Here is a 22314-nt window from a genome sequence, read left to right as displayed (position 1 = left end):
TTTTTTTTTTGGTTAGAGGAGGGGGTAGGGAGGAAAACACTGAAGAAGTGTTTTGGGTTTAAGTGTCACTTGACAACAGCTCCTCCACAAACCACCTTCAAGTTAGGGTGACCACAATGGAGGTATGCAAATTTTCCTTGCAACAGCCAATCAGCAGCTCCGCACTACTGCCCTCTGCTGGATGCTTGTCTCCACTTGAACAGCTAGGGTCTCTAGCTCAGGTACACCTTCAGGTTAGGGTGACCACAACGGAGGTATGTAATTTTCCCTTGCAACAGCCAATCAGCAGCTCCACTCTACTGCCCTCTGCTGGATGCTTGTCTCCACTTGAACAGCTAGGGTCTCTAGCTCAGGTACACCTTCAAGTTAAGGTGACCACAACGGAGGTATGCAAATTTCCCTTGCAACAGCCAATCAGCAGCTCTGCTCTACTGCCCTCTGCTGGATCAAGTATGGTGGCTTGAGTATGTCCTTGTTTCGCTAAGGAGGCCATTACCGTACACAGCACGGTATCATTGTAGGTAGACTTCTTTACTCTTTTTTCAAATTCATTTACGGGATGTGGGTGTCGCTGGTTAGGCCCGCATTAATTGGCCATCCCTAATTGCCCTTCAGAAGGTGGGGGTGGGCTGCCTTCTTGAACCACTGCAGATCCGAGGAGTAGGTACATCCCCTGAGCTGTTAGAGAGGGAGTTCCAGGATGTTGCCCCAGCGACAGGGAAGGAACGGCCGATATATTTCCAAGTCGGGGTGTGGAGTGACTTAACATAATGTGGAGATGCCGCCGTTGGACTGGGGTGAGCACAGTACGAAGTTTTACACCAGGTTAAAGTCCAACAGGTTTGTTTCGATGTCACTAGCTTTCGGAACGCTGCTCCTTCCTCAGGTGAATGAAGAGGTCTGTTCCAGAAACACATATATAGACAAATTCAAAGATGCCAAACAATGCTAGGAATGCGAGCATTAGCAGGTGATTAAATCTTTACAGATCCAGAGATGGGGTAACCCCAGGTTAAAGGGGTGTGAATTGTCTCAAGCCAGGACAGTTGGTAGGATTTCGCAGGCCAGATGGTGGGGGATGAATGTAATGTGACATGAATCCCAGGTCCCGGTTGAGGCCGCACTCATGTGTGCGGAACTTGGCTATAAGTTTCTGCTCGGCGATTCTGCGTTGTCGCGGGTCCTGAAGGCCGCCTTGGAGAACGCTTACCCGGAGATCAGAGGCTGAATGCCCTTGACAGCTGAAGTGTTCCCCGACTGGAAGGGAACATTCCTGCCTGGTGATTGTTGCGCGATGTCCGTTCATTCGTTGTCGCAGCGTCTGCATGGTCTCGCCAATGTACCACGCTTCGGGACATCCTTTCCTGCAGCGTATGAGGTAGACAACGTTGGCCGAGTCGCACGAGTATGTACCGCGTACCTGGTGGGTGGTGTTCTCACGTGTAATGGTGGTATCCATGTCGATGATCTGGCACGTCTTGCAGAGATTACCATGACAGGGTTGTGTGGTGTCGTGGTCACTGTTCTGAAGACTGGGTAGCTTGCTGCAAACAATGGTTCGTTTGAGGTTGCGCGGTTGTTTGAAGGCAAGTAGTGGGGGTGTAGGGATGACCTTGGCAAGATGTTCATCGTCATCAATGACGTGTTGGAGGCTGTGAAGAAGATGACGTAGTTTCTCCGCTCCGGGGAAGTACTGGACGACGAAGGGTTTTCTGTCGGTTGTGTCCCATGTTTGTCTTCTGAGGAGGTCGGTCCGGTTTTTTGCTGTGGCGCGTTGGAACTGTCGATCGATGAGTCGAGTGCCATATCCCGTTCGTACGAGGGCATCTTTCAACGTCTGTAGATGTCTGTTACGCTCCTCCTCGTCTGAGCAGATCCTGTGTATACGGAGCGCTTGTCCATAGGGGATGGCTTCTTTAATGTGTTTAGGGTGGAAGCTGGAGAAGTGGAGCATCATGAGGTTATCCGTGGGTTTGCGGTAAAGCGAAGTGCTGAGGTGACCGTCCTTGATGGAGACGAGTGTGTCCAAGAATGCAACTGATTTTGGAGTGTAGTCCATGGTGAGTCTGATGGTTGGATGGAACTTATTAATGTCATTGTGTAGTCGTTTCAGTGATTCTTCGCCGTGGGTCCAAAGGAAAAAAATGTCATCGATGTATCTGGTGTATAACATCGGTTGAAGGTCCTGTGCGGTGAGTAGGTCCTGTGCAAACTTGTGCATGAAGATGTTGGCATATTGGGGTGCGAATTTGGTCCCCATGGCTGTTCCGTGCGTCTGAATGAAGAACTTGTTGTCGAAGGTGAAGACGTTGTGATCCAGAATGAAGCGGATGAGTTGCAGAATTGCGTCTGGAGATTGGCAGTTGTCGGTGTTGAGTACTGAGGCTGTTGCAGCAATGCCGTCGTCATGGGGGATGCTGGTGTAGAGTGCCGAGACGTCCATTGTGACGAGGAATGTTCCTGGTTCAACTGGTCCATGGGTGCTGAGTTTCTGTAGGAAGTCCGTCGTGTCGCGACAGAAGCTGGGTGTACCTTGTACGATGGGTTTCAAGATGCCCTCGATGTAGCCAGAGAGGTTCTCACACAGGGTCCCATTGCCTGACCATGCAGACGCTGCGACAACGAATGAACGGACATCGCGCAACAATCACCAGGCAGGAATGTTCCCTTCCAGTCGGGGAACACTTCAGCAGTCAAGGGCATTCAGCCTCTGATCTCCGGGTAAGCGTTCTCCAAGGCTGCCTTCAGGACCCGCGACAACGCAGAATCGCCGAGCAGAAACTTATAGCCAAGTTCCGCACACATGAGTGCGGCCTCAACCGGGACCTGGGATTCATGTCACATTACATTCATCCCCCACCATCTGGCCTGCGAAATCCTACCAACTGTCCTGGCTTGAGACAATTCACACCTCTTTAACCTGGGGTTACCCCATCTCTGGATCTGTAAAGATTTAATCACCTGCTAATGCTCACATTCCTAGCATTGTTTGGCATCTTTGAATTTGTCTATATATGTGTTTCTGGAACAGAACTCTTCATTCACCTGAGGAAGGAGCAGCGCTCCGAAAGCTAGTGACATCGAAACAAACCTGTTGGACTTTAACCTGGTGTTGTAAAACTTCGTACTGACTTAACATAGACATAGACATAGAACATTCCAGCGCAGTACAGGCCCTTCGGCCCTCGATGTTGTGCCGACCTGTGAAACCACTCTAAAGCCCATCTATACTATTCCCTTATCGTCCATATGTCTATCCAATGACCATTTGAATACCCTCAGTGTTGGCGAGTCCACTACTGTTGCAGGCAGGGCATTCCACACCCTTACTACTCTCTGAGTAAAGAACCTCCCTCTGACGTCTGTCTTATATCTACCTCCCATCAATTTAAAGCTATGTCCCCTCGTGCTAGACATCACCATCCGAGGAACGGAGGGGAACCTTCAGGTGATGGGGTTCCCAGGTATCTGCTGCTCTTGGCCTCAGGAACTTTGGTGAGTTACTGCAGTGCATCTTGTAGATGTACACACCGCTGCCACTGTGCGTTGGTGGTGGAGGGTTTGAATGTTTGCCATATTTCAACCATCGTAACAAAAGCTAACATACCATTTAATAAGCAACATATTCTGGATGCTGGAATCTGTATCAAGAACAGAGGATGCTGAAAAACTCAACAGTTCTGGCAGCACCTGTAAGGAGAGACAGAGTTAACGTGTCGAGTCCGTTTGGCTCTTCACCAGAACTAAAGAGGGGGAGAAATGTGTTAGATATCAAACTGTAGCTGGGAGAGATCTCAACAAGGTGAGGAATGGACCTTAAATCTGGCCTGATCGTTTTCGCCCTGCACCCTCTCGAATACGAATATGTCTGGTGTCCTGTGTTAGCTGGGAGTGAACACAATACACCAAAAGTGATTGTTGCAGGAATTCTAGAGCCTTGACAATAGAAGTAACCAAAGAATTCTGGACACACTCATCAGGTCAGGCAGCATCGGTCTGAGAGCAAAGAGAAGTCATTGTTTTGAGTCAAAACAAAGAGTCCACACCCAGGACGTTAACGGGTCTCTCCATCTTTCTGCTGGCCTGACTATTTCCAGCATTTCCGGATTCTCCTCCGTAATCCTGTCCAAAATTGGGGTCGGCAGAAACTGTGAACGACGAGGCCCAACCCAGCCTCAGCACCCGAGGCCTTGCTTCCCCACCTCCCCCCTTGTGGGTTGCTGTTGGTAGGAAGGTCCCTGGCCTTTCGTTCCACACCGACAGCATGCCGCTGGCGACGGGCGTGGAGCCCACTGATTTCCCTCTGTCCCATGTTGCCACCAAATCTTGAGGAGGGTGAAAATAGGCCGGGGTGTAACAGTCCTGAGGTGGCACTCGTGGAACAGGGTCTTTTCTCCCTTCATGTCAGCCCCAACATTTTCCTGGTGTAGGCCCTTGTCTTAGCCAAGGCCGCTGGGGAACATAACCCCTTCAGGGGCTTTCTGTTTCCCATTCTGCAACAAGTGAATCGGGCTTCGTGTCGGGCCTGGTCCTGAGGCTGCCGTTAAACTACGATGCAGGGGCTTCCACAACCGGCTGCCATTTTTTTGCCAGGGCTTCTCTGTCCCATACATACCCATGCGGTTGTCACCTGCCAAACCCCGCCCCTTCTGCCAAACCCCGCCCCTTCTGCTAGACCCCGCCCCCTCTGCCAAACCCCGCCCCTTCTGCCAAACCCCGCCCCTTCTGCCAGACCCCACCCCCTACTCCAAACCCCGCCCCTTCTGCCAAACCCCGCCCCTTCTGCCAAACCCCGCCCCTTCTGCCAGACCCCACCCCCTCCTCCAAACCCCGCCCCTCTGATAAACTCTGCCCCCTGCCAACAAGCCCCGCCCCCTCTGCCAAACCCCGCCCCCTCTGATAATCTCCGCCCCTCCTCCAAACCCCGCCCCCTCGCGCTGCACTCTGGGACAGCCGCCATGTTCTGATGCCGGAGCCGCCGTCACCAGAGGCCGAGGCTGCGGAGAGAGCGGGAGGCCCGGCAGCCACTCGGAGCGGCGCCATGGCGACTCGGGACGGGAAGCTGCCGACCACCGAGAGGGTGGTGAAGTGTGAGTGAGCCCGGGGCGGGGGAGAGGGGTGGAGGGGCTGAGGGAGGAGGAGGAGGGGGGTGGAGGGGCTGAGGGAGGAGGTGGGGGGAGGAGGAGGGGGGTGGAGGGGCTGAGGGAGGAGGAGGAGGGGGTGGAGGGGCTGAGGGAGGAGGAGGAGGGGGTGGAGGGGCTGAGGGAGGAGGAGGAGGGTGGGGAGAGGGGCAGAGGGGGGAGGAGGGTGGGGAGGGGGGCAGAGGGGGGAGGAGGGTGGGGAGGGGGGCAGAGGGGGGAGGGGGGCGGAGGGGGGAGGGGGGCAGAGGGGGGGAGGGGGGCAGAGGGAGGAGGGGGGTGGAGGGGCAGAGGGAGGAGGGGGGTGGAGGGGCAGAGGGAGGAGGGGGTGGAGGGGCAGAGGGAGGAGGGGGGTGGAGGGGCAGAGGGAGGAGGGGGGTGGAGGGGCAGAGGGAGGAGGGGGGTGGAGGGGCAGAGGGAGGAGGGGGGTGGAGGGGCAGAGGGAGGAGGGGGGTGGAGGGGCAGAGGGAGGAGGGGGGGTGGAGGGGCGGTGGAGGGGCAGAGGGAGGTGGAGGAGGGGGGTGGAGGGGCAGAGGGAGGTGGAGGAGGGGGGTGGAGGGGCAAGGGAGGTGGAGGAGGGGGGTGGAGGGGCAGAGGGAGGTGGAGGAGGGCGGGGAGGGAGGGGAGGAGGAGGGCGGGGAGGGGGGTGGAGGGGCAGAGGGGGGTGGAGGGGCAGAGGGGGGTGGAGGGGCAGAGGAGGGAGGGAGGGGAGGAGGAGGGCGGGGAGGGGGGTGGAGGGGCAGAGGGGGGTGGAGGGGCAGAGGAGGGCGGGGAGGGGCAGAGGGGGGCGGGGAGGGCGGGGAGGGGGGTGGAGGGGCAGAGGGGGTGGAGGGGCAGAGGGGGGTGGAGGGGCAGAGGGGGGCGGAGGGGGGCAGAGGGAGGAGAGGGGAGGGGGGTGGAGGGGCAGGGGGAGGAGAGGAGGAGGGGGGCAGAGGGAGGAGGGGGTGGAGGGGCAGAGGGAGGCGGGGGGTGGCGGGGCAGAGGAGGAGGGGGGCAGAGGGAGGAGGGGGGCAGAGGGAGGAGGGGGGCAGAGGGAGGAGGGGGGCAGAGGGAGGAGGGGGGGCAGAGGAGGAGGGGGGCAGAGGGAGGAGGGGGGCAGAGGGGGCGGAGGGGGGGAGGGGGGCGGAGGGGCAGAGGGAGGAGGGGCGGAGGAGGGGCGGAGGGAGGAGGGGGGGCGGAGGGAGGAGGGGGGGGGCGGAGGGGCAGAGGGGGGGGGGCGGAGGGGCAGAGGGGGGGGGGCGGAGGGGCAGAGGGGGGGGGCGGAGGGGCAGAGGGGGGAGGGGGTGGGAGGAGGGGGGTGGAGGGGCTGTGGGAGGAGGGGGGTGGAGGGGCTGTGGGAGGAGGGGGGTGGAGGGGCTGTGGGAGGAGGGGGGTGGAGGGGCTGTGGGAGGAGGGGGGTGGAGGGGCTGTGGGAGGAGGGGGGTGGAGGGGCAGAGGGGTGGAGGGGGGCTGTGGGAGGAGGGGGTGGAGGGGCTGTGGGAGGAGGGGGGTGGAGGGGCTGTGGGAGGAGGGGGGTGGAGGGGCTGTGGGAGGAGGGGGGAGGAGGGGGGTGGAGGGGCTGTGGGAGGAGGGGGAGGAGGGGGTGGAGGGGCTGTGGGAGGAGGGGGTGGAGGGGCTGTGGGAGGAGGGGGTGGAGGGGCTGTGGGAGGAGGGGGGTGGAGGGCTGTGGGAGGAGGGGGTGGAGGGGCTGTGGGAGGAGGGGGGTGGAGGGGCTGTGGGAGGAGGGGGGTGGAGGGGCTGTGGGAGGAGGGGGGTGGAGGGGCTGAGGGAGGGGGAGGGGGTGGGGGTGGAGGGGCTGCGGGAGGGGGGTGGAGGGGCTGCGGGAGGGGGAGGGGGGTGGAGGGCTGAGGGAGGAGGGGGTGGAGGGGCTGAGGGAGGAGGGGTGGAGGGGCTGAGGGAGGAGGGGGTGGAGGGGCGGAGGGGGTGGGGGGGCTGAGGGAGGAGGGGGTGGGGGGGCTGAGGGAGGAGGAGGAGGGGGTGGGGGGGCTGAGGGAGGAGGGGGGTGGAGGGGCTGAGGGAGGAGGAGTAGGAGGAGGGGGTGGAGGGGCTGAGGGAGGAGGAGGAGGGGGGTGGAGCGGCTGAGGGAGGAGGAGGAGGGAGAGGGGAGTGGAGGCCTGAGGAGGAGGTGGAGGGGCTGAGGGAGGGAGGGGTGGAGGGGCAGAGGGGGTGGAGGGGCAGAGGGGGTGGAGGGGCAGAGGGGGTGGAGGGGCAGAGGGGGTGGAGGGGCAGAGGGGGTGGAGGGCAGAGGGGGTGGAGGGGCAGAGGGGGTGGAGGGGCAGAGGGGGTGGAGGGCAGAGGGGGTGGAGGGGCAGAGGGGGTGGAGGGGCAGAGGGGGTGGAGGGGCAGAGGGGGTGGAGGGGGCTGTGGAGGAGGGGGGTGGAGGGGGGCTGTGGGAGGAGGGGGGTGGAGGGGGGCTGTGGGAGGAGGGGGGTGGAGGGGCTGTGGGAGGAGGGGGGTGGAGGGGCTGTGGGAGGAGGGGGTGGAGGGGCTGTGGGAGGAGGGGGTGGAGGGCTGAGGGAGGGGGAGGGGGTGGGGGTGGAGGGGCTGCGGGAGGGGGGAGGGGGGTGGAGGGGCTGAGGGGAGGAGGGGGGTGGAGGGGCTGAGGAGGAGGGGTGGAGGGGCTGAGGGAGGAGGGGGTGGAGGGGCTGAGGGAGGAGGGGGTGGAGGGGCTGAGGGAGGAGGGGGTGGGGGGCTGAGGGAGGAGGAGGAGGGGGTGGGGGGCTGAGGGAGGAGGGGGTGGAGGGGCTGAGGGAGGAGGAGGGGCTGAGGGAAGAGGAGGAGGGGGGTGGAGCGGCTGAGGGAGGAGGAGGAGGGAGAGGGGGGTGGAGGGCCTGAGGGAGGAGGTGGAGGGGCTAAGGGAGGAGGGGTGGAGGGGTCTGAGGGAGGAGGAGGAGGAGGGGGGTGGAGGGGCTGAGGGGGGAGGAGGAGGAGGGGGGTGGAGGGGCTGAGGGAGGAGGAGGAGGGGGTGGAGGGCTGAGGGAGGAGGAGGGGTGGGGGGGGCTGAGGGAGGAGGAGGGAGCTGGAGGGGCTGAGGGAGGAGGAGGAGGTGGGGTTGGGGGGGCTGCGAGGAGGAGGGGGTGGAGGGGCTGAGGGAGGAGGAGGAGGGTGTGGGGTGGAGAGGCTGAGGGAGGTGGAGGAGGGGGTGGAGGGGCTGAGGGAGGAGGTGGAGGAGGAGGAGGGGGGTGGGGGGGCTGAGGAGGGGGTGGAGGGGCTGAGGGAGGAGGAGGAGGGGGTGGAGGGGCTGAGGGAGGAGGAGGGTGTGGAGGGGCTGAGGAGGAGGAGGGGTTGGAGGGCTGAGGGAGGAGAAGGAGGGGGGTGGAGGGTCTGAGGGCGGAGGAGGGGCTGAGGAGGGGTGGAGGGGCTGAGGGAGGAGGTGGAGGGGGTGGAGGGGCTGAGGGAGGAGGTGGAGGAGGAGGAGGGGGTGGGGGGCTGAGGGAGGAGGAGGAGGGGGTGGAGGGGCTGAGGGCGGAGGAGGAGGGGGTGGAGGGGCTGAGGGAGGAGGAGGGTGTGGAGGGGCTGAGGGAGGAGGAGGGGGTTGGAGGGGCTGAGGGAGGAGGAGGAGGGGGGTGGAGGGGCTGAGGGAGGAGCAAGAGGAGGAGGGGGTGGGGGCTGAGGGGGGTGGAGGGGCTGAGGGAGGAGGAGGAGGAGGAGGGGGTAGGGGGGCAGAGGGAGGAGGAGGAGGGAGGAGGGGCTGAGGGAGCAGCAGGGGGGTGGAGGGGCTGAGGGAGGAGGAGGAGGGGGGTGTGGTGGAGGGGCTAGTGGAGGTGGAAAGAGGGGGTGGATGGGCTGAGGGAGGAGGTGGAGGAGGAGGTGGGGGGCTGAGAGGAGGAGGAGGTGGGGGTGGGGGCTGAGAGGAGGAGGGGGGTGGATGGTCTGAGGGAGGAGGAGGAGGGGGCTGAAGGGGCTGAGGAGGCGGAGGGGGGTGGAGGGGCTGAGGGAGGAGCAAGAGGAGGAGGGGGTGGGGGCTGAGGGGGGTGGAGGGGCTGAGGGAGGAGGAGGAGGAGGGGGTAGGGGGGCAGAGGGAGGAGGAGGAGGGAGGAGGGGCTGAGGGAGCAGCAGGGGGGTGGAGGGGCTGAGGGAGGAGGAGGAGGGGGGTGTGGTGCAGGGGCTAGTGGAGGTGGAAAGAGGGGGTGGATGGGCTGAGGGAGGAGGTGGAGGAGGAGGTGGGGGGGCTGAGAGGAGGAGGAGGTGGGGGTGGGGGGCTGAGAGGAGGAGGGGGGTGGATGGTCTGAGGGAGGAGGAGGAGGGGGGTGAAGGGGCTGAGGGAGGAGGAGGGGGGTGGAGGGGCTGAGGGAGGAGGAGGGGGTGGGGGGCTGAGGGAGGAGGAGGGGCTGAGGGAGGAGGAGGGGGTGCAGGAGCTGAGGGGAGGAGGAGGAGGGGGTGGGGTGGAGGGTCTGAGGGAGGAGGAGGGGGGGTGGAGGGGCTGAGGGAGGAGGTGGGGGGTGGAGGAGGGGTGGATGGGCTGAGGGAGGAGGTGGGGGTGGAGGGCTGAGGGAGACGGTGGAGGGGGTGGGGGGCTGAGGGAGGAGGAGGGGGTGGAGGGTCTGAGGAGGAGGAGGGGGTGGAGGGCTGAGGAGGGGTGGAGGGGCTGAGGGAGGAGGAGGAGGGGGTGGAGGGGCTGAGGGAGGAGGTGGAGGAGGAGGAGGGGGTGGGGGGGCTGAGGGAGGAGGAGGAGGGGTGGAGGGGCTGAGGGAGGAGGAGGAGGGGGTGGAGGGGCTGAGGGAGGAGGAGGGGGTTGGAGGGGCTGAGGGAGGAGGAGGAGGGGGGTGGAGGGGCTGAGGGAGGAGCAAGAGGAGGAGGGGGTGGGGGCTGAGGGGGGTGGAGGGGCTGAGGGAGGAGGAGGGGGTAGGGGGGCAGAGGGAGGAGGAAGGAGGAGGAGGGAGGAGGGGCTGAGGGAGCAGCAGGGGGGTGGAGGGCTGAGGGAGGAGGAGGAGGGGGGTGTGGTGGAGGGCTGAGGGAGGTGGAAAGAGGGGGTGGAGGGGCTGAGGGAGGAGGTGAGGAGGAGGTGGGGGGGCTGAGAGGAGGAGGAGGTGGGGGTGGGGGGCTGAGAGGAGGAGGGGGGTGGAGGGTCTGAGGGAGGAGGAGGAGGGGGGTGAAGGGGCTGAGGGAGGAGGAGGGGGGTGGAGGGGCTGAGGGAGGAGGAGGGGGGGGGCTGAGGAGGAGGAGGGGCTGCGGGAGGAGGAGGGGGTGCAGGAGCTGAGGGAGGAGGAGGAGGGTGGTGGGGTGGAGGGTCTGAGGGAGGAGGAGGGGGGGTGGAGGGGCTGAGGGAGGAGGTGGGGGGTGGAGGAGGGGTGGATGGGCTGAGGGAGGAGGTGGGGGGGTGGAGGGGGCTGAGGGAGGGGTGGGGGGCTGAGGGAGGAGGAGGGGGTGGAGGGTCTGAGGGAGGAGGAGGAGGTGGGGGGGCTGAGGTGGGAGGACGAGGGGGGTGGAGGGTATGAGGGGGGAGGAGGAGTTGGGGGCTGAGGGGGAGGAGGAGGGGGGTGGAGGGTATGAGGGGGAGGAGGAGGTGGGGGGGCTGAGGGAGGAGGAGGAGGAGGGGGGTGGAGGGTCTGAGGGAGGAGGAGGGGGAGGAGGAGGAGGGGGGTAGAGGGTCTGAGGGAGGAGGAGGAGGAGGGGGGTGGAGGGGCTGAGGGAGGAGGGGGGTGGAGGGTCTGAGGGAGGAGGAGGAGGGGGTGGAGGGGCTGAGGAGGAAGGGGTGGAGGGGCTGAGGAGGAGGGGGTGGAGGGGCTGAGGAGGAGGGGGTGGAGGGGCTGAGGAGGAGGGGGTGGAGGGGCTGAGAGGAGGGGGTGGAGGGGCTGAGGAGGAGGGGGTGGAGGGGCTGAGGAGGAGGGGGTGGAGGGGCTGAGGAGGAGGGGGTGGAGGGGCTGAGGAGGAGGGGGTGGAGGGCTGAGGAGGAGGGGGGTGGAGGGGCTGAGGAGGAGGGGGGTGGAGGGGCTGAGGAGGAGGGGGGTGGAGGGGCTGAGGAGGAGGGGGTGGAGGGGCTGAGGAGGAGGGGGGTGGAGGGGCTGAGGGAGGAGGAGGGGGTGGAGGGGCTGAGGGGAGGAGGGGTGGAGGGGCTGAGGGAGGAGGAGGGGGTGGGGAGGCTGAGGGAGGAGGAGGGGGTGGGGAGGCTGAGGGAGGAGGAGGGGGTGGGGGGCTGAGGGAGGAGGAGGGCTGAGGGAGGAGTAGGGGGTGGAGGGCTGAGGGAGGAGGGGGGTGGGGTGGAGGGGCTGAGGGAGGAGGGGGTGGGGTGAGGGCTGAGGAGAGGAGGGGGGTTGAGGGAGGAGGTGGGGGGGTGGAGGGGCTGAGGGAGGAGGTGGGGGTGGAGGGCTGAGGGAGACGGTGGAGGAGGAGGGAGGGGGTGGGGGGCTGAGGGAGGAGGAGGAGGGGGTGGAGGGTCTGAGGGAAGAGGAGGAGGTGGGGGGGGCTGAGGTGGGAGGACGAGGGGGTGGAGGGAATGAGGGGGGAGGAGGAGTTGGGGGGCTGAGGGGGGGTGGAGGGTATGAGGGGGAGGAGGAGGTGGGGGGGCTGAGGGGGAGGAGGAGGTGGGGGGGCTGAGGGGGGAGGAGGAGGAGGGGGGGTGGGTTGAGGGAGGAGGAGGGGGTAGAGGGTCTGAGGGAGGAGGAGGAGGGGGTGGAGGGGCTGCGGGACGAGGAGGAGAAGGAGGGGGGTGGAGGGGCTGAGGGAGGAGGAGGAGGAGGAGGGGGTGGGGGCTGAGGGGGAGGAGGGGGTGCAGGGCTGAGGGAGGAGGAGGGGGGGTGGGTGGAGGGGCTGAGGAGGAGGAGGGGGTGGAGTGGAGGGGCTGAGGGAGGAGGGGGGAGGTGGAGGGGCTGAGGGAGGAGGTGGGGGTCGAGGAGCTGAGGGGGGAGGTGAGGAGGAGGTGGGGGTGGGGGGGCTGAGGGAGGAGGAGGAGGGGCTGAGGAGGAGGGGGTGGAGGGGCTGAGGAGGGGGAGGAGGAGGAGGGGGGGGTGGAGGGGCTGAGGAGGGGGAGGAGGAGGAGGGGGGTGGAAGGGCTGAGGGAGGAGGATGGGGTGGGGGTGCTGAGGGAGGAGGGGGGTGGGGGGGCTGAGGAGGAGGAGGTGCTGAGGGGGGTGGAGGGGCTGAGGAGGAGGAGGAGGAGGGGGTGGGGTGGAGGGGCTGAGGGAGGAGGAGGGGAGGGGGTGGAGGAGCTGAGGGAGGAGGGGTGGGGGGCTGAGGGAGGAGGAGGAGGAGGTGGGTGGAGGGTCTGAGGGAGGAGGGGGGTGGAGGGGCTAAGGGAGGAGGTGGAGGAGGAGGTGGGGGGGCTGAGGGAGGAGGAGGAGGAGGGGGGAGGGTCTGAGGGAGGAGGAGGGGGAGGGTCTGAGGGAGGAGGGGGTGGAGGGTCTGAGGGAGGAGGGGGTGGAGGGGCTGAGGGAGGAGGCGGGGCTGAGGGAGGAGGCGGGGGGGAGGAGGGGCGGGGCGGAGGGAGGAGGCGGGGCGGAGGGAGGAGGCGGGGCGGAGGGAGGAGGCGGGGCGGAGGGAGGAGGCGGGCGGAGGGAGGAGGCGGGGCGGAGGAGGAGGCGGGGCGGCGGGAGGAGGCGGGCGGAGGGAGGAGGCGGGGCGGAGGGAGGAGGCGGGGCGGAGGGAGGAGGCGGGGCGGAGGGAGGAGGCGGGGCGGAGGGAGGAGGCGGGGCGGAGGGAGAGGCGGGGCGGAGGGAGGAGGCGGGGCGGAGGGAGGAGGCGGGGCGGAGGGAGGAGGCGGGGCGGAGGGAGGAGGCGGGGCGGAGGGAGGAGGCGGGGCGGAGGAGGAGGGGGCGGAGGAGAGGCGGGCGGGAGGAGGCGGGGCGGAGGGAGGAGGCGGGGCGGAGGGAGGAGGCGGGCGGAGGGAGGAGGCGGGGCGGAGGAGGAGGCGGGGCGGAGGGAGGAGGCGGGCGGAGGGAGGAGGCGGGGCGGAGGGAGGAGGCGGGGCGGAGGAGGAGGCGGGGCGGAGGGAGGAGGCGGGGCGGAGGGTCTGAGGGAGGAGGCGGGGCGGAGGGGCTGTGGGGGGGTGGAGGAGGGGGTGGAGGGGCTGAGGGAGGAGGTGGGGGGGTGGAGGGGCTGAGGGAGGAGGTGGGGGGTGGAGGGGCTGAGGGAGGAGGTGGGGGGGTGGAGGGGCTGAGGGAGACGGTGGGGGAGGAGGTGGAGGGCTGAGGGAGGAGTGGGGGAGGAGGTGGAGGGGCTGAGGGAGACGGTGGGGGAGGAGGAGGGGTGGGGGGCTGAGCGAGGAGGAGGAGGTGGGGGGGGCTGAGGTGGGAGGACGAGGGGGTGGAGGGAATGAGGGGGGAGGAGGAGTTGGGGGGGCTGAGGGGGGCGTGGAGGGTATGAGGGGGAGGAGGAGGTGGGGGGCTGAGGGGGAGGAGGAGGTGGGGGGGCTGAGGGGGGAGGAGGAGGTGGGGGGGCTGAGGGAGGAGGAGGAGGGGGGTGGAGGGTCTGAGGGAGGAGGAGGGAGGAGGAGGAGGGGGTAGAGGGTCTGAGGGAGGAGGAGGGGGTAGAGGGGCTGAGGAGGGGTGGAGGGCTGAGGGAGGAGGAGGAGGGGGTGGAGGGGCTGCGGGAGGAGGAGGAGAAGGAGGGGGGTGGAGGGGCTGAGGGAGGAGGAGGAGGGGGTGGGGGCTGAGGGGGGAGGAGGGGGGTGGAGGGTCTGAGGGAGGAGGAGGGGGTGTGGGGTGGAGGGGCTGAGGGAGGAGGAGGGGGTTGGAGTGGAGGGGCTGAGGGAGGAGGGGGGGGAGGTGGAGGAGCTGAGGGAGGAGGTGGGGGGTCGAGGGGCTGAGGGGAGGTGGAGGAGGAGGTGGGGGTGGGGGGCTGAGGGAGGAGGAGGAGGGGGCTGAGGAGGAGGGGGTGGAGGGGCTGAGGAGAAGGGAGGAGGAGGAGGGGGGGTGGAGGGGCTGAGGAGGGGGAGGAGGAGGAGGGGGGTGGAGGGAGGAGGGGGGTGGGGGGGCTGAGGGAGGAGGAGGTGCTGAGGGGGTGGAGGGGCTGAGGAGGAGGAGGGGGTGGGGTGGAGGGGCTGAGGAGGAGGAGGAGGGGAGGGGGTGAGGGGCTGAGGGAGGAGGGGGTGGGGGCTGAGGGAGGAGGAGGTGGGTGGAGGGTCTGAGGGAGGAGGAGGTGGAGGGGCTGAGGGAGGAGGTGGAGGAGGAGGTGGGGGGCTGAGGAGGAGGAGGGGGAAGGGTCTGAGGGCGGAGGGGGGGAGGGTCTGAGGAGGAGGAGGGGGGGAGGGTCTGAGGGAGGAGGAGGGGTGAGGGTCTGAGGGAGGAGGAGCGGGTGAGGGTCTGAGGGAGGAGGAGGGGGGAGGTCTGAGGGAGGAGGGGGGGGAGGGTCTGAGGAGGAGGAGGCGGGGCTGAGGAGGAGGCGGGCTGAGGGAGGAGGCGGGGCTGAGGGAGGAGGCGGGGCTGAGGGAGGAGGCGGGGCTGAGGGGGGGAGGCGGGTTCTGAGGGGGGGAGGCGGGCTGAGGGGGGAGGCGGGGCTGAGGGGGGAGGCGGGGCTGAGGGGGAGCGGGGCTGAGGGGGGAGGCGGGGCTGAGGGGGGAGGCGGGGCTGAGGGGGAGGCGGGGCTGAGGGGGGAGGCGGGGCTGAGGGGGGAGGCGGGGCTGAGGGGGGAGGCGGGGCTGAGGGGGGAGGCGGGGCTGAGGGGGGAGGCGGGGCTGAGGGGGGGAGGCGGGGCTGAGGGGGGAGGCGGGCTGAGGGGGGAGGGCGGGCTGAGGGGGGAGGCGGGGCTGAGGGGGGAGGCGGGGCTGAGGGGGGAGGCGGGGCTGAGGGGGGAGGCGGGGCTGAGGGGGAGGCGGAGGGGGTGGGGTGGAGGGGCTGAGGGAGGAGAAGGGGAGGTGGAGGAAGTGGGGGGGTGGAGGGGCTGAGGGAGGAGCTGTAGGAGGAGGAGGGGGTGGGGGGGCTGAGGAGGAGCTGTAGGAGGAGGGGGGGTGGAGGGTCTGAGGGAGGAGGAGGAGGAGGGGGGTGGAGAGGCAGAGGGAGGAGGAGGAGGAGGAGGGGGGTGGAGGATCTGAGGGAGGAGGGGCTGAGGGAGGAGGAGGAGGAGGGGGGTGGAGGGCTGAGGGAGGAGGAGGGGGTGGAGGGGCTGGGGAGGAGGAGGGGGTGGAGGGGCTGGGGGAGGAGGAGGAGGGGGTGGGGGCTGAGGGAGGAGGTGGGGCTGATGGAGGAGGAGGGGGTGGGGGGGCTGAGGGAGGAGGTGGGGCTGATGGAGGAGGAGGGGGAAGGAGGGGCTGAGAGAGGAGGAGGAGGTGGGTGGAGGGGCTGAGGGAGGAGTGGGGGTGTGGAGGGGCTGAGGGAGGAGGTGGAGGAGGGGGTGTGGGGCTGAGGGAGGAGGTGGAGGAGGAGGAGGGGGTGGAGGGCTGAGGGAGGAGGTGGGGGGTGCTGAGGGAGGAGGTGGGGGGTGGAGGGGCTAAGGGAGGAGGTGGGGGGGTGGAGGGCTAAGGGAGGAGGTGGGCGATGGAGGGGCTAAGGGAGGTGGTGGGGGGGTGGAGGGCTGAGGGAGGAGGAGGAGGGTGGAGGGGCTGAGGAGGAGGGAGGAGGGGTGGAGGGGCTGAGGGGTGGAGGGGCTGAGGGAGGAGGAGGAGGGGGGTGGAGGGTCTGAGGGAGGAGGAGATGGGGGGTGGAGTGGCTGAGGGAGGAAGAGGAGGGGGGGTGGAGGGGCTGAGGGAGGAGGAGGGGGTGGAGAGGAGGAGGGTGGAGGGGCTGAGGGAGGAGGAGGGGGCTGGAGGGGCTGAGGGAGGAGAGGAGGGGTGCTGGAGGGGCTTAGAGGGAGGAGGAGGAGTGGGGTGGAGGGACTGAGGAGGAGGAGTGGGGTGGACGGGCTGAGGGAGGAGGAGGAGGAGGGGCTGAGGGAGGAGGAGGGGCTGAGGGAGGTTGAGGGGGGTTGGAGGGCTGAGGGAGGAGGAGGAGGGGGTGGAGGGGCTGAGGGAGGAGGGGGGGTGGAGGGCCTGAGGGAGGAGGAGGGGCTGGAGGGGGGAGGAGGGGGGGTGGAGGGGGTTGGAGGAGGAGGTGAGGAGGGGGAGGAGGTGAGGAGGGGGAGGAGGTGAGGGGGAGGAGGTGAGGGGGAGAGGTGAGGGGGAGGAGGTGAGGGGAGGAGGTGAGGGGGAGGAGGTGAGGGGGAGGAGGTGAGGGGGAGGAGGTGGGGGGGCTGGGGGAGGAGGTGGGGGGACTGATGTGGTGGGGGGGCAGCTGAGGTTGGAGGGGGGCTGATGGTGGTGGGGGGGGCGGTGGGGGGAGCTGAGGGTGGAGGGGGGGGCTGAGGGTGGAGAGGGGGGGGCTGAGGGTGGAGAGGGGGGGGCCTGAGGGTGGAGAGGGGGGGGCTGCGGGTGGAGAGGGGGGGGCTGCGGGTGGAGGAGGGGCTGCGGGTGAGGGGGGCTGCGGGTGGAGGGGGGGGCTGCGGGTGGAGGGGGGGCTGCGGGTGGAGGGGGGGGGGCTGCGGGTGGGGGGGGGCTGCGGGTGGAGGGGGGGGCTGCGGGTGGAGGGGGGGCTGCGGGTGGAGGGGGGGGCTGCGGGTGGAGGGGGGGCTGCGGGTGGAGGGGGGGGCTGCGGGTGGAGGGGGGCTGCGGGTGGAGGGGGGGCTGCGGGTGGAGGGGGGGCTGCGGGTGAGGGGGGGCTGCGGGTGGAGGGGGGGCTGCGGGTGGGAGGGGGGGGCTGCGGGTGGAGGGGGGGGCTGCGGGTGGAGGGGGGGGCTGCGGGTGGAGGGGGGGGCTGCGGGTGGAGGGGGGGCTGCGGGTGGAGGGGGGGCTGCGGGGGGAGGGGGGTTGAGGGGGGAGGGGGTGGCTGAGGGGGGCGGGGAAGAGCTGAGGGAGGGGGAGGGGGCGGGGAAGGGCTGAGGGAGGAGGAGGGGGGCGGGGAAGGGCTGAGGGAGGAGGGGGGAGGGTGTGGAAGGGCTGAGGGAGGAGGAGGGTGGAAGTGGAAGGAGGGGAGGAGGGGAGTGGAAGGAAGGAGGGGAGGAGTGGGGTAGAGGGGCTGAGGAAGGGATGGAGGGGCTGAGGAGGAGGAGGGGGGCTGGAGGGGCTGAGGAGGAGGGGGGCTGGAGGGGCTGAGGAGGAGGGGGCTGGAGGGCTGAGGAGGGGAGGTGGAGGGGCTGAGGAGGAGGAGGGGGGGTGGAGGGGCTGAGGAGGAGGAGGGGGGGTGGAGGGGCTGAGGAGGAGGAGGGGGGGTGGAGGGGCTGAGGAGGAGGGGGGTGGAGGGGCTGAGGAGGAGGAGGGGGGTGGAGGCGCGGAGGAGGAGGCGGGGGTTGAGGGTGGAGGGGGCGGAGTAGGAGGAGGAGGAGGGGGTGGAGGGGTGGAGGAGGTGGAGGGCCGGAGGAGGAGGAGGGGGGGGTGGAGGGGCGGAGGAGGAGGAGGGGGGTGAGGGGCGGAGAGGAGGAGGGGGTGGAGGGGCGGAGGAGGAGGAGGGGGGGTGGAGGGGCGGAGGAGGGAGGAGGGGGGGTTGAGGCGCGGAGGAGGAGGGGGGGGGGGTGGAGGCGCGGAGGAGGAGGAGGGGGGGTGGAGGCGCGGAGGAGGGGGAGTGGAGGCGCGGAGGAGGAGGAGGGGGGTGGAGGCGCGGCGGAGGAGGGGGGTGGAGGGATGGAGGACGAGGAGGAGGGGTGTGGACGGGTGGAGGAGGAGGGGTGTAGGGGTGGAGTAGGAGGTGGTGGAGCGGCGGAGGAGGAGGGGTGGAGGGAGGAGGAGGGGGGTGGGGGAGGGAGGGGGGCGGAGGGAGGAGGAGGAGGTGGTGGGGCTGGGGGGAGGAGGTGGAGGGGCTGGGGGAGGAGGGGGAGGGCTGGGTAGGAGGTGGGGGGGCTGGGGTAGGAGGTGGGGGGGGCTGGGGTAGGAGGTGGGGGGGCTGGGGGAGGAGGTGGGGGGGCTGGGGGGCTGACGGTGGTGGGGGGGCTGACGGTGGTGGGGGGGCTGGGGGCTGACGGTGGTGGGGGGGGCTGGGGGGCTGACGGTGGTGGGGGGGCTGGGGGGCTGACGGTGGTGGGGGGGCTGGGGGGCTGACGGTGGTGGGGGGGCTGGGGGGGCTGACGGTGGTGGGGGGGCTGGGGGGCTGACGGTGTGGGGGGGCTGGGGGGCTGACGGTGGTGGGGGGCTGGGGGGCTGACGGTGGTGGGGGGGCTGGGGGGCTGACGGTGGTGGGGGGGCTGACGGTGGTGGGGGGGGCTGGGGGGGCTGACGGTGGTGGGGGGGCTGGGGGGCTGACGGTGGTGGGGGGGCTGGGGGGCTGACGGTGGTGGGGGGGCTGGGGGGCTGACGGTGGTGGGGGGCTGGGGGGCTGACGGTGGTGGGGGGGCTGGGGGGCTGACGGTGGTGGGGGGGCTGGGGGAGGAGGTGGGGGGGCTGGGGGGCTGATGGTGGTGGGGGGGCGGTGGGGGGGGAGCTGAGGTTGGAGGGGGCTGATGGGGGGGGCTGAGGGTGGAGAGGGGGGGGCTGAGGGTGGAGAGGGGGTGGGCTGAGGGTGGAGAGGGGGTGGGGCTGAGGGTGGAGAGGGGGTGGGCTGCGGGTGGAGGGGGGGGGCTGCGGGTGGAGGGGGGGGGGGCTGCGGGTGGAGGGGGGGCTGCGGGTGGAGGGGGGGGCTGCGGGTGGAGGGGGGGGCTGCGGGTGGAGGGGGGGGGCTGCGGGTGGAGGGGGGGGCTGCGGGTGGAGGGGGGGGGCTGCGGGTGGAGGGGGGGCTGCGGGTGGAGGGGGGGGGGCTGCGGGTGGAGGGGGGGCTGCGGGTGGCGGGGGGGGCTGCGGGTGGAGGGGGGGGGCTGCGGGTGGAGGGGGGCTGCGGGTGGAGGGGGGGTTGAGGGGGGAGGGGGGGTTGAGAGGGGGGCGGGGAAGGGCTGAGGAGGGGGAGGGGGGCGGGGAAGGGCCTGAGGGAGGGAGGAGGGGGGCGGGGAAGGGCTGAGGGAGGAGGAGGGGGGCGGGGGAAGGGCTGAGGGAGGAGGAGGGTGGAAGTGGAAGGAGGGGGAGGAGGGGAGTGGAAGGGAAGGAGGGGGAGGGGCTGAGGGTGGAGGGGCTGAGGGGGGGGGAGGAGGGGGGTTGGAGGTGCTGAGGGAGGAGGAGGGGGTGGAAGGGCTGAGGGGGATGGTGAGAGGGGGGGATGATGGGGTTAAGGTCGCAGACTGGGGGGGTTGGAGGGGCTGAGGTTCGTGGCGGGACTGGGTGGGGTACGGGGGCGGGGCGGATGGAGTGGCTGAGGGGGGGGGATTTTGAGAGAGTTGGGGAGGGCTGAGGGTCAGGGAGGTGATGGGGGGGCTGAGGGTCAGGGAGGTGATGGGGGGGTTAAGTTGACATGAGTGGTTGCCTGTGGTTTAATGACCGTTCGTTTTGGTCTGGGTGTTGGCTCTTACCTCGGTATAGAAACCCGGAGTTTCCGTGCCAGCTGATCTATGTATTTATGTTTGGGTTCATGCTTTTGAGGTGCTTGGGTGAGATCGAAGAGTTCAGTGGACCTCATCTCACCGTACTCCTGACCCCGCCACAGGATGGTTTTATCCTAACTTCTCCCTTTTGCAACAATTCCAAACTCTTTCATTGGTTGTCAGATATTTTTGGATGCCCTGTTCCAGTGAAAAGCAAGGTATAAATGCTAATCCTTTCTGTTTGATTTCTGGGAGCCAATTATTTTGTCCTGAGCACTAAGCCAGAAGATCGCCCACACCACATAATGCTAGCGAACACTGTATCGAGGGTGTGTGATATTGTCAGTTGTGCTTGTTGTAGGCTGAATCGTGCAACTGAGGCACTGTCTATTCCCTTGGTATGATCCAAAAGATCCCACTGCACTATTGGGAGACCCAGTTGTGTTTTATCAATGTCCTGGCCAGCATTTAGTCTTGCAATCACCAAAAACAGATTACTCGTTAATCTTGTGGAACCTTGATGCTTTATTTAAATTGCTGATCCCATTAATTTGCATCTTGTGTTGCTAATAATGTACCTGGGTGTTCCGCTTGAGGTTTCACCCACCATTGAGAGAACAGGACAAATTATAGCCTTGGCAAACCTCAACTCCACAAAATTCACAGAGCAAGCCTCAAGAGTTAAAAATGGGAAAAGGAAGTGTTTTGCCCAGACTCCTGGTTTGAATCAGGAGTTTGATCTCTAATGGCTAGAAATGGTTTGGTGATGGTTACTGCTTGCCTCAAGACACTGAAGGAAATGCAGCTGTGCTTAACGTTGAGATTCTGTTGCAGGCCCATCTGCTTTGGGAATCTGCTTACTTTTAATTCTATAATTATGGTTTGATGACTTTGCTTCTGTTGTATAACATTTGTCGTGAGTTACTTGTGCATGTGCTGAAGCAAAGCTCTTGTTTATGAAACAGCAAACAATCAGGATGGTCCAGTGCTTGTGGGTAATGTGTGGCTAGGAAGTTCATATTTTTATCTTGGTATTTTCCGTTTTGACCAATTAACTTGGCAGAGACAAATATCTGGAGGGGATGATGCTTGGATGTTTTGAAACAAAATACTAGGTTTATTTAAAACATTTCAGTTCAAACATCCCAGTTTTGTTCTGTTTTGCTTACAGTTCTGTTTCCCAGAGCGATGGTGCCCCTTTAATCTTGCTCGGCTGAAAGTAACTGGATTGGGAATCCTCCCCCCGAGCCAAGCAGATCATGTTGCCTGGAAGATTCGCGTGCCAAACCTGTGGAGTGGTTTTCCAAGGTTGGGCAGCGCTTGGGTTAGCTTGGACTCGGTCTGTGTAGCTTGATGAGCGTCTGCGGGATCCTTCCCAAAAATGACGCTTCAGGATGCAAGAGCCACATGGGATTGTCTCAGTCACGGCAATAAAATTTATCATTCGACTGGAGGGCGAGGCCATTGCTTCTGTTCAATACAGTGAGGGAGCCGTGTGAAACTTTTTAATACCTCTGGCTTGTCCGTAGTTTGTGCTGCTCTGGTTGAAAGTAGTGAAGAACATTTGTGATTCCGAAAACATCGGTGAACGGGCAGAGACATAACTTGAGCATGGATCTGTGCCTTCAGGAGAGATGTGGTGAATCTGGAGGGTGGCCAGATAATACTGAGGGTATGCAATTGTGCTTTTTCAGCAAAGCAAACTGAATCCATTTTGATTTCTCTGATTGGAAGTGCCAAGTCTGTGCGCCCCAGATCACCAGCAGTATTGTATTCTGCGAGCAGATGTTTTCTATTATTTTACACAAATGGTCTGTCAGTATTGTTTTTTCATTTTGTGCGTACTAAATGCAGATTCCAAAACAAGTATATTGTGTATTTATCACTGCTGTAAACATGATGTAGGGCAGCTTATAATTACTGTAATCAATGACAGATGAACCATCGGATATTGTTCCCATACATATCCGATACATTGTTTAGTTTTTTCCCAGAATTTAAGTCCATCGTAAAGTTTACTTTGCTGTGCTCTTTGAAACAGTTTACATTCACATCCATGTGCTTTTCTTTTAAATGGTTAAACATATTTAAATTTCTCTTCTTTGCATCAACAAAATCGGTCTAATGAACCACAGGCAGCAAGAAATGCTGCAGCGCGCGGGTGAAGTTCACTCCAATGAGCCTCAAAGGCCAGACATTCCCAAGTCTGATTCTGGCTCTGCTGAGTTAGCTGATCTTGCTCGGGGCAGCAGGTGAGCTGCTACTATTAGCTTCCAACATCCCTGCGCTAGGAAGGGGGAGGGGAATGAGGCAGACTTCCAACTTCTTGTGGCTGTCTAGAGACCCTGCTGGAAAATGTGTGTTAGAACAGGATTCGGGCTTTGCTGTGATCAAGTAGCTCTTGATAGCTATCCATGATCACAGGGTGCCCAGCATCACAGGGAACTTTAATTAATATTAAAAACAAAGTCCCCTCCCACTAAAGAACAAAAATGTACAGCACAGGAACAGGCCCTTAGGCCCTCCAAGCCCGTGCCGACCATGCTGCCCGTCTAAACTACAATCTTCTACACTTCCTGGGTCCGTATCCCTCTATTCCCATCCTATTCATGTATTTGTCAAGATGCCCCTTAAATGTCACTATCGTCCCTGCTTCCACCACCTCCTCCGGTAGCGAGTTCCAGGCACCCACTACCCTCTGCGTAAAAAAACTTGCCTCGTACATCTACTCTAAACCTTGCCCCTCTCACCTTAAACCTATGCCCCCTAGTAATTGACCCCTCTACCCCGGGGAAAAGCCTCTGACTATCCACTCTGTCTATGCCCCTCATTCTTCAAATTCTTTGAATAGGTAACCAGTACAACCGACAAGGGGGAGTCAGTCGATGTGGTA

General features: G+C 65.8%; 1 protein-coding gene across 4 annotated transcripts in view; it reads left to right on the top strand.

The window, feature by feature from the left end:
- The first annotated feature begins 4938 nt into the window (after positions 1-4938).
- LOC140403688 (serine/threonine-protein phosphatase 2B catalytic subunit beta isoform) overlaps positions 4939-22314 on the top strand; it is a 153977-nt gene continuing 136601 nt past the window's right edge. For 3 of the 4 annotated variants that reach the window (XM_072491860.1, XM_072491859.1, XM_072491862.1), the window contains exon 1: positions 4939-5090. In XM_072491860.1, coding sequence (XP_072347961.1) covers positions 4967-5090 — 124 coding nt within the window. In that variant the 5' untranslated portion in view covers positions 4939-4966. Of the gene's footprint in view, positions 5091-20827; positions 21094-22314 lie in introns of those variants that run through there. The other variant, XM_072491863.1, reaches the window with a different exon arrangement.

The sequence above is a fragment of the Scyliorhinus torazame genome, chromosome 28 (assembly GCF_047496885.1).
Source record: "Scyliorhinus torazame isolate Kashiwa2021f chromosome 28, sScyTor2.1, whole genome shotgun sequence".
Classification (NCBI taxonomy): Eukaryota; Metazoa; Chordata; class Chondrichthyes; order Carcharhiniformes; family Scyliorhinidae; genus Scyliorhinus; species Scyliorhinus torazame.
The sequence above is the reverse complement of the archived record's forward strand: the minus strand, read 5'-3'. Positions and strand labels throughout refer to the sequence as shown.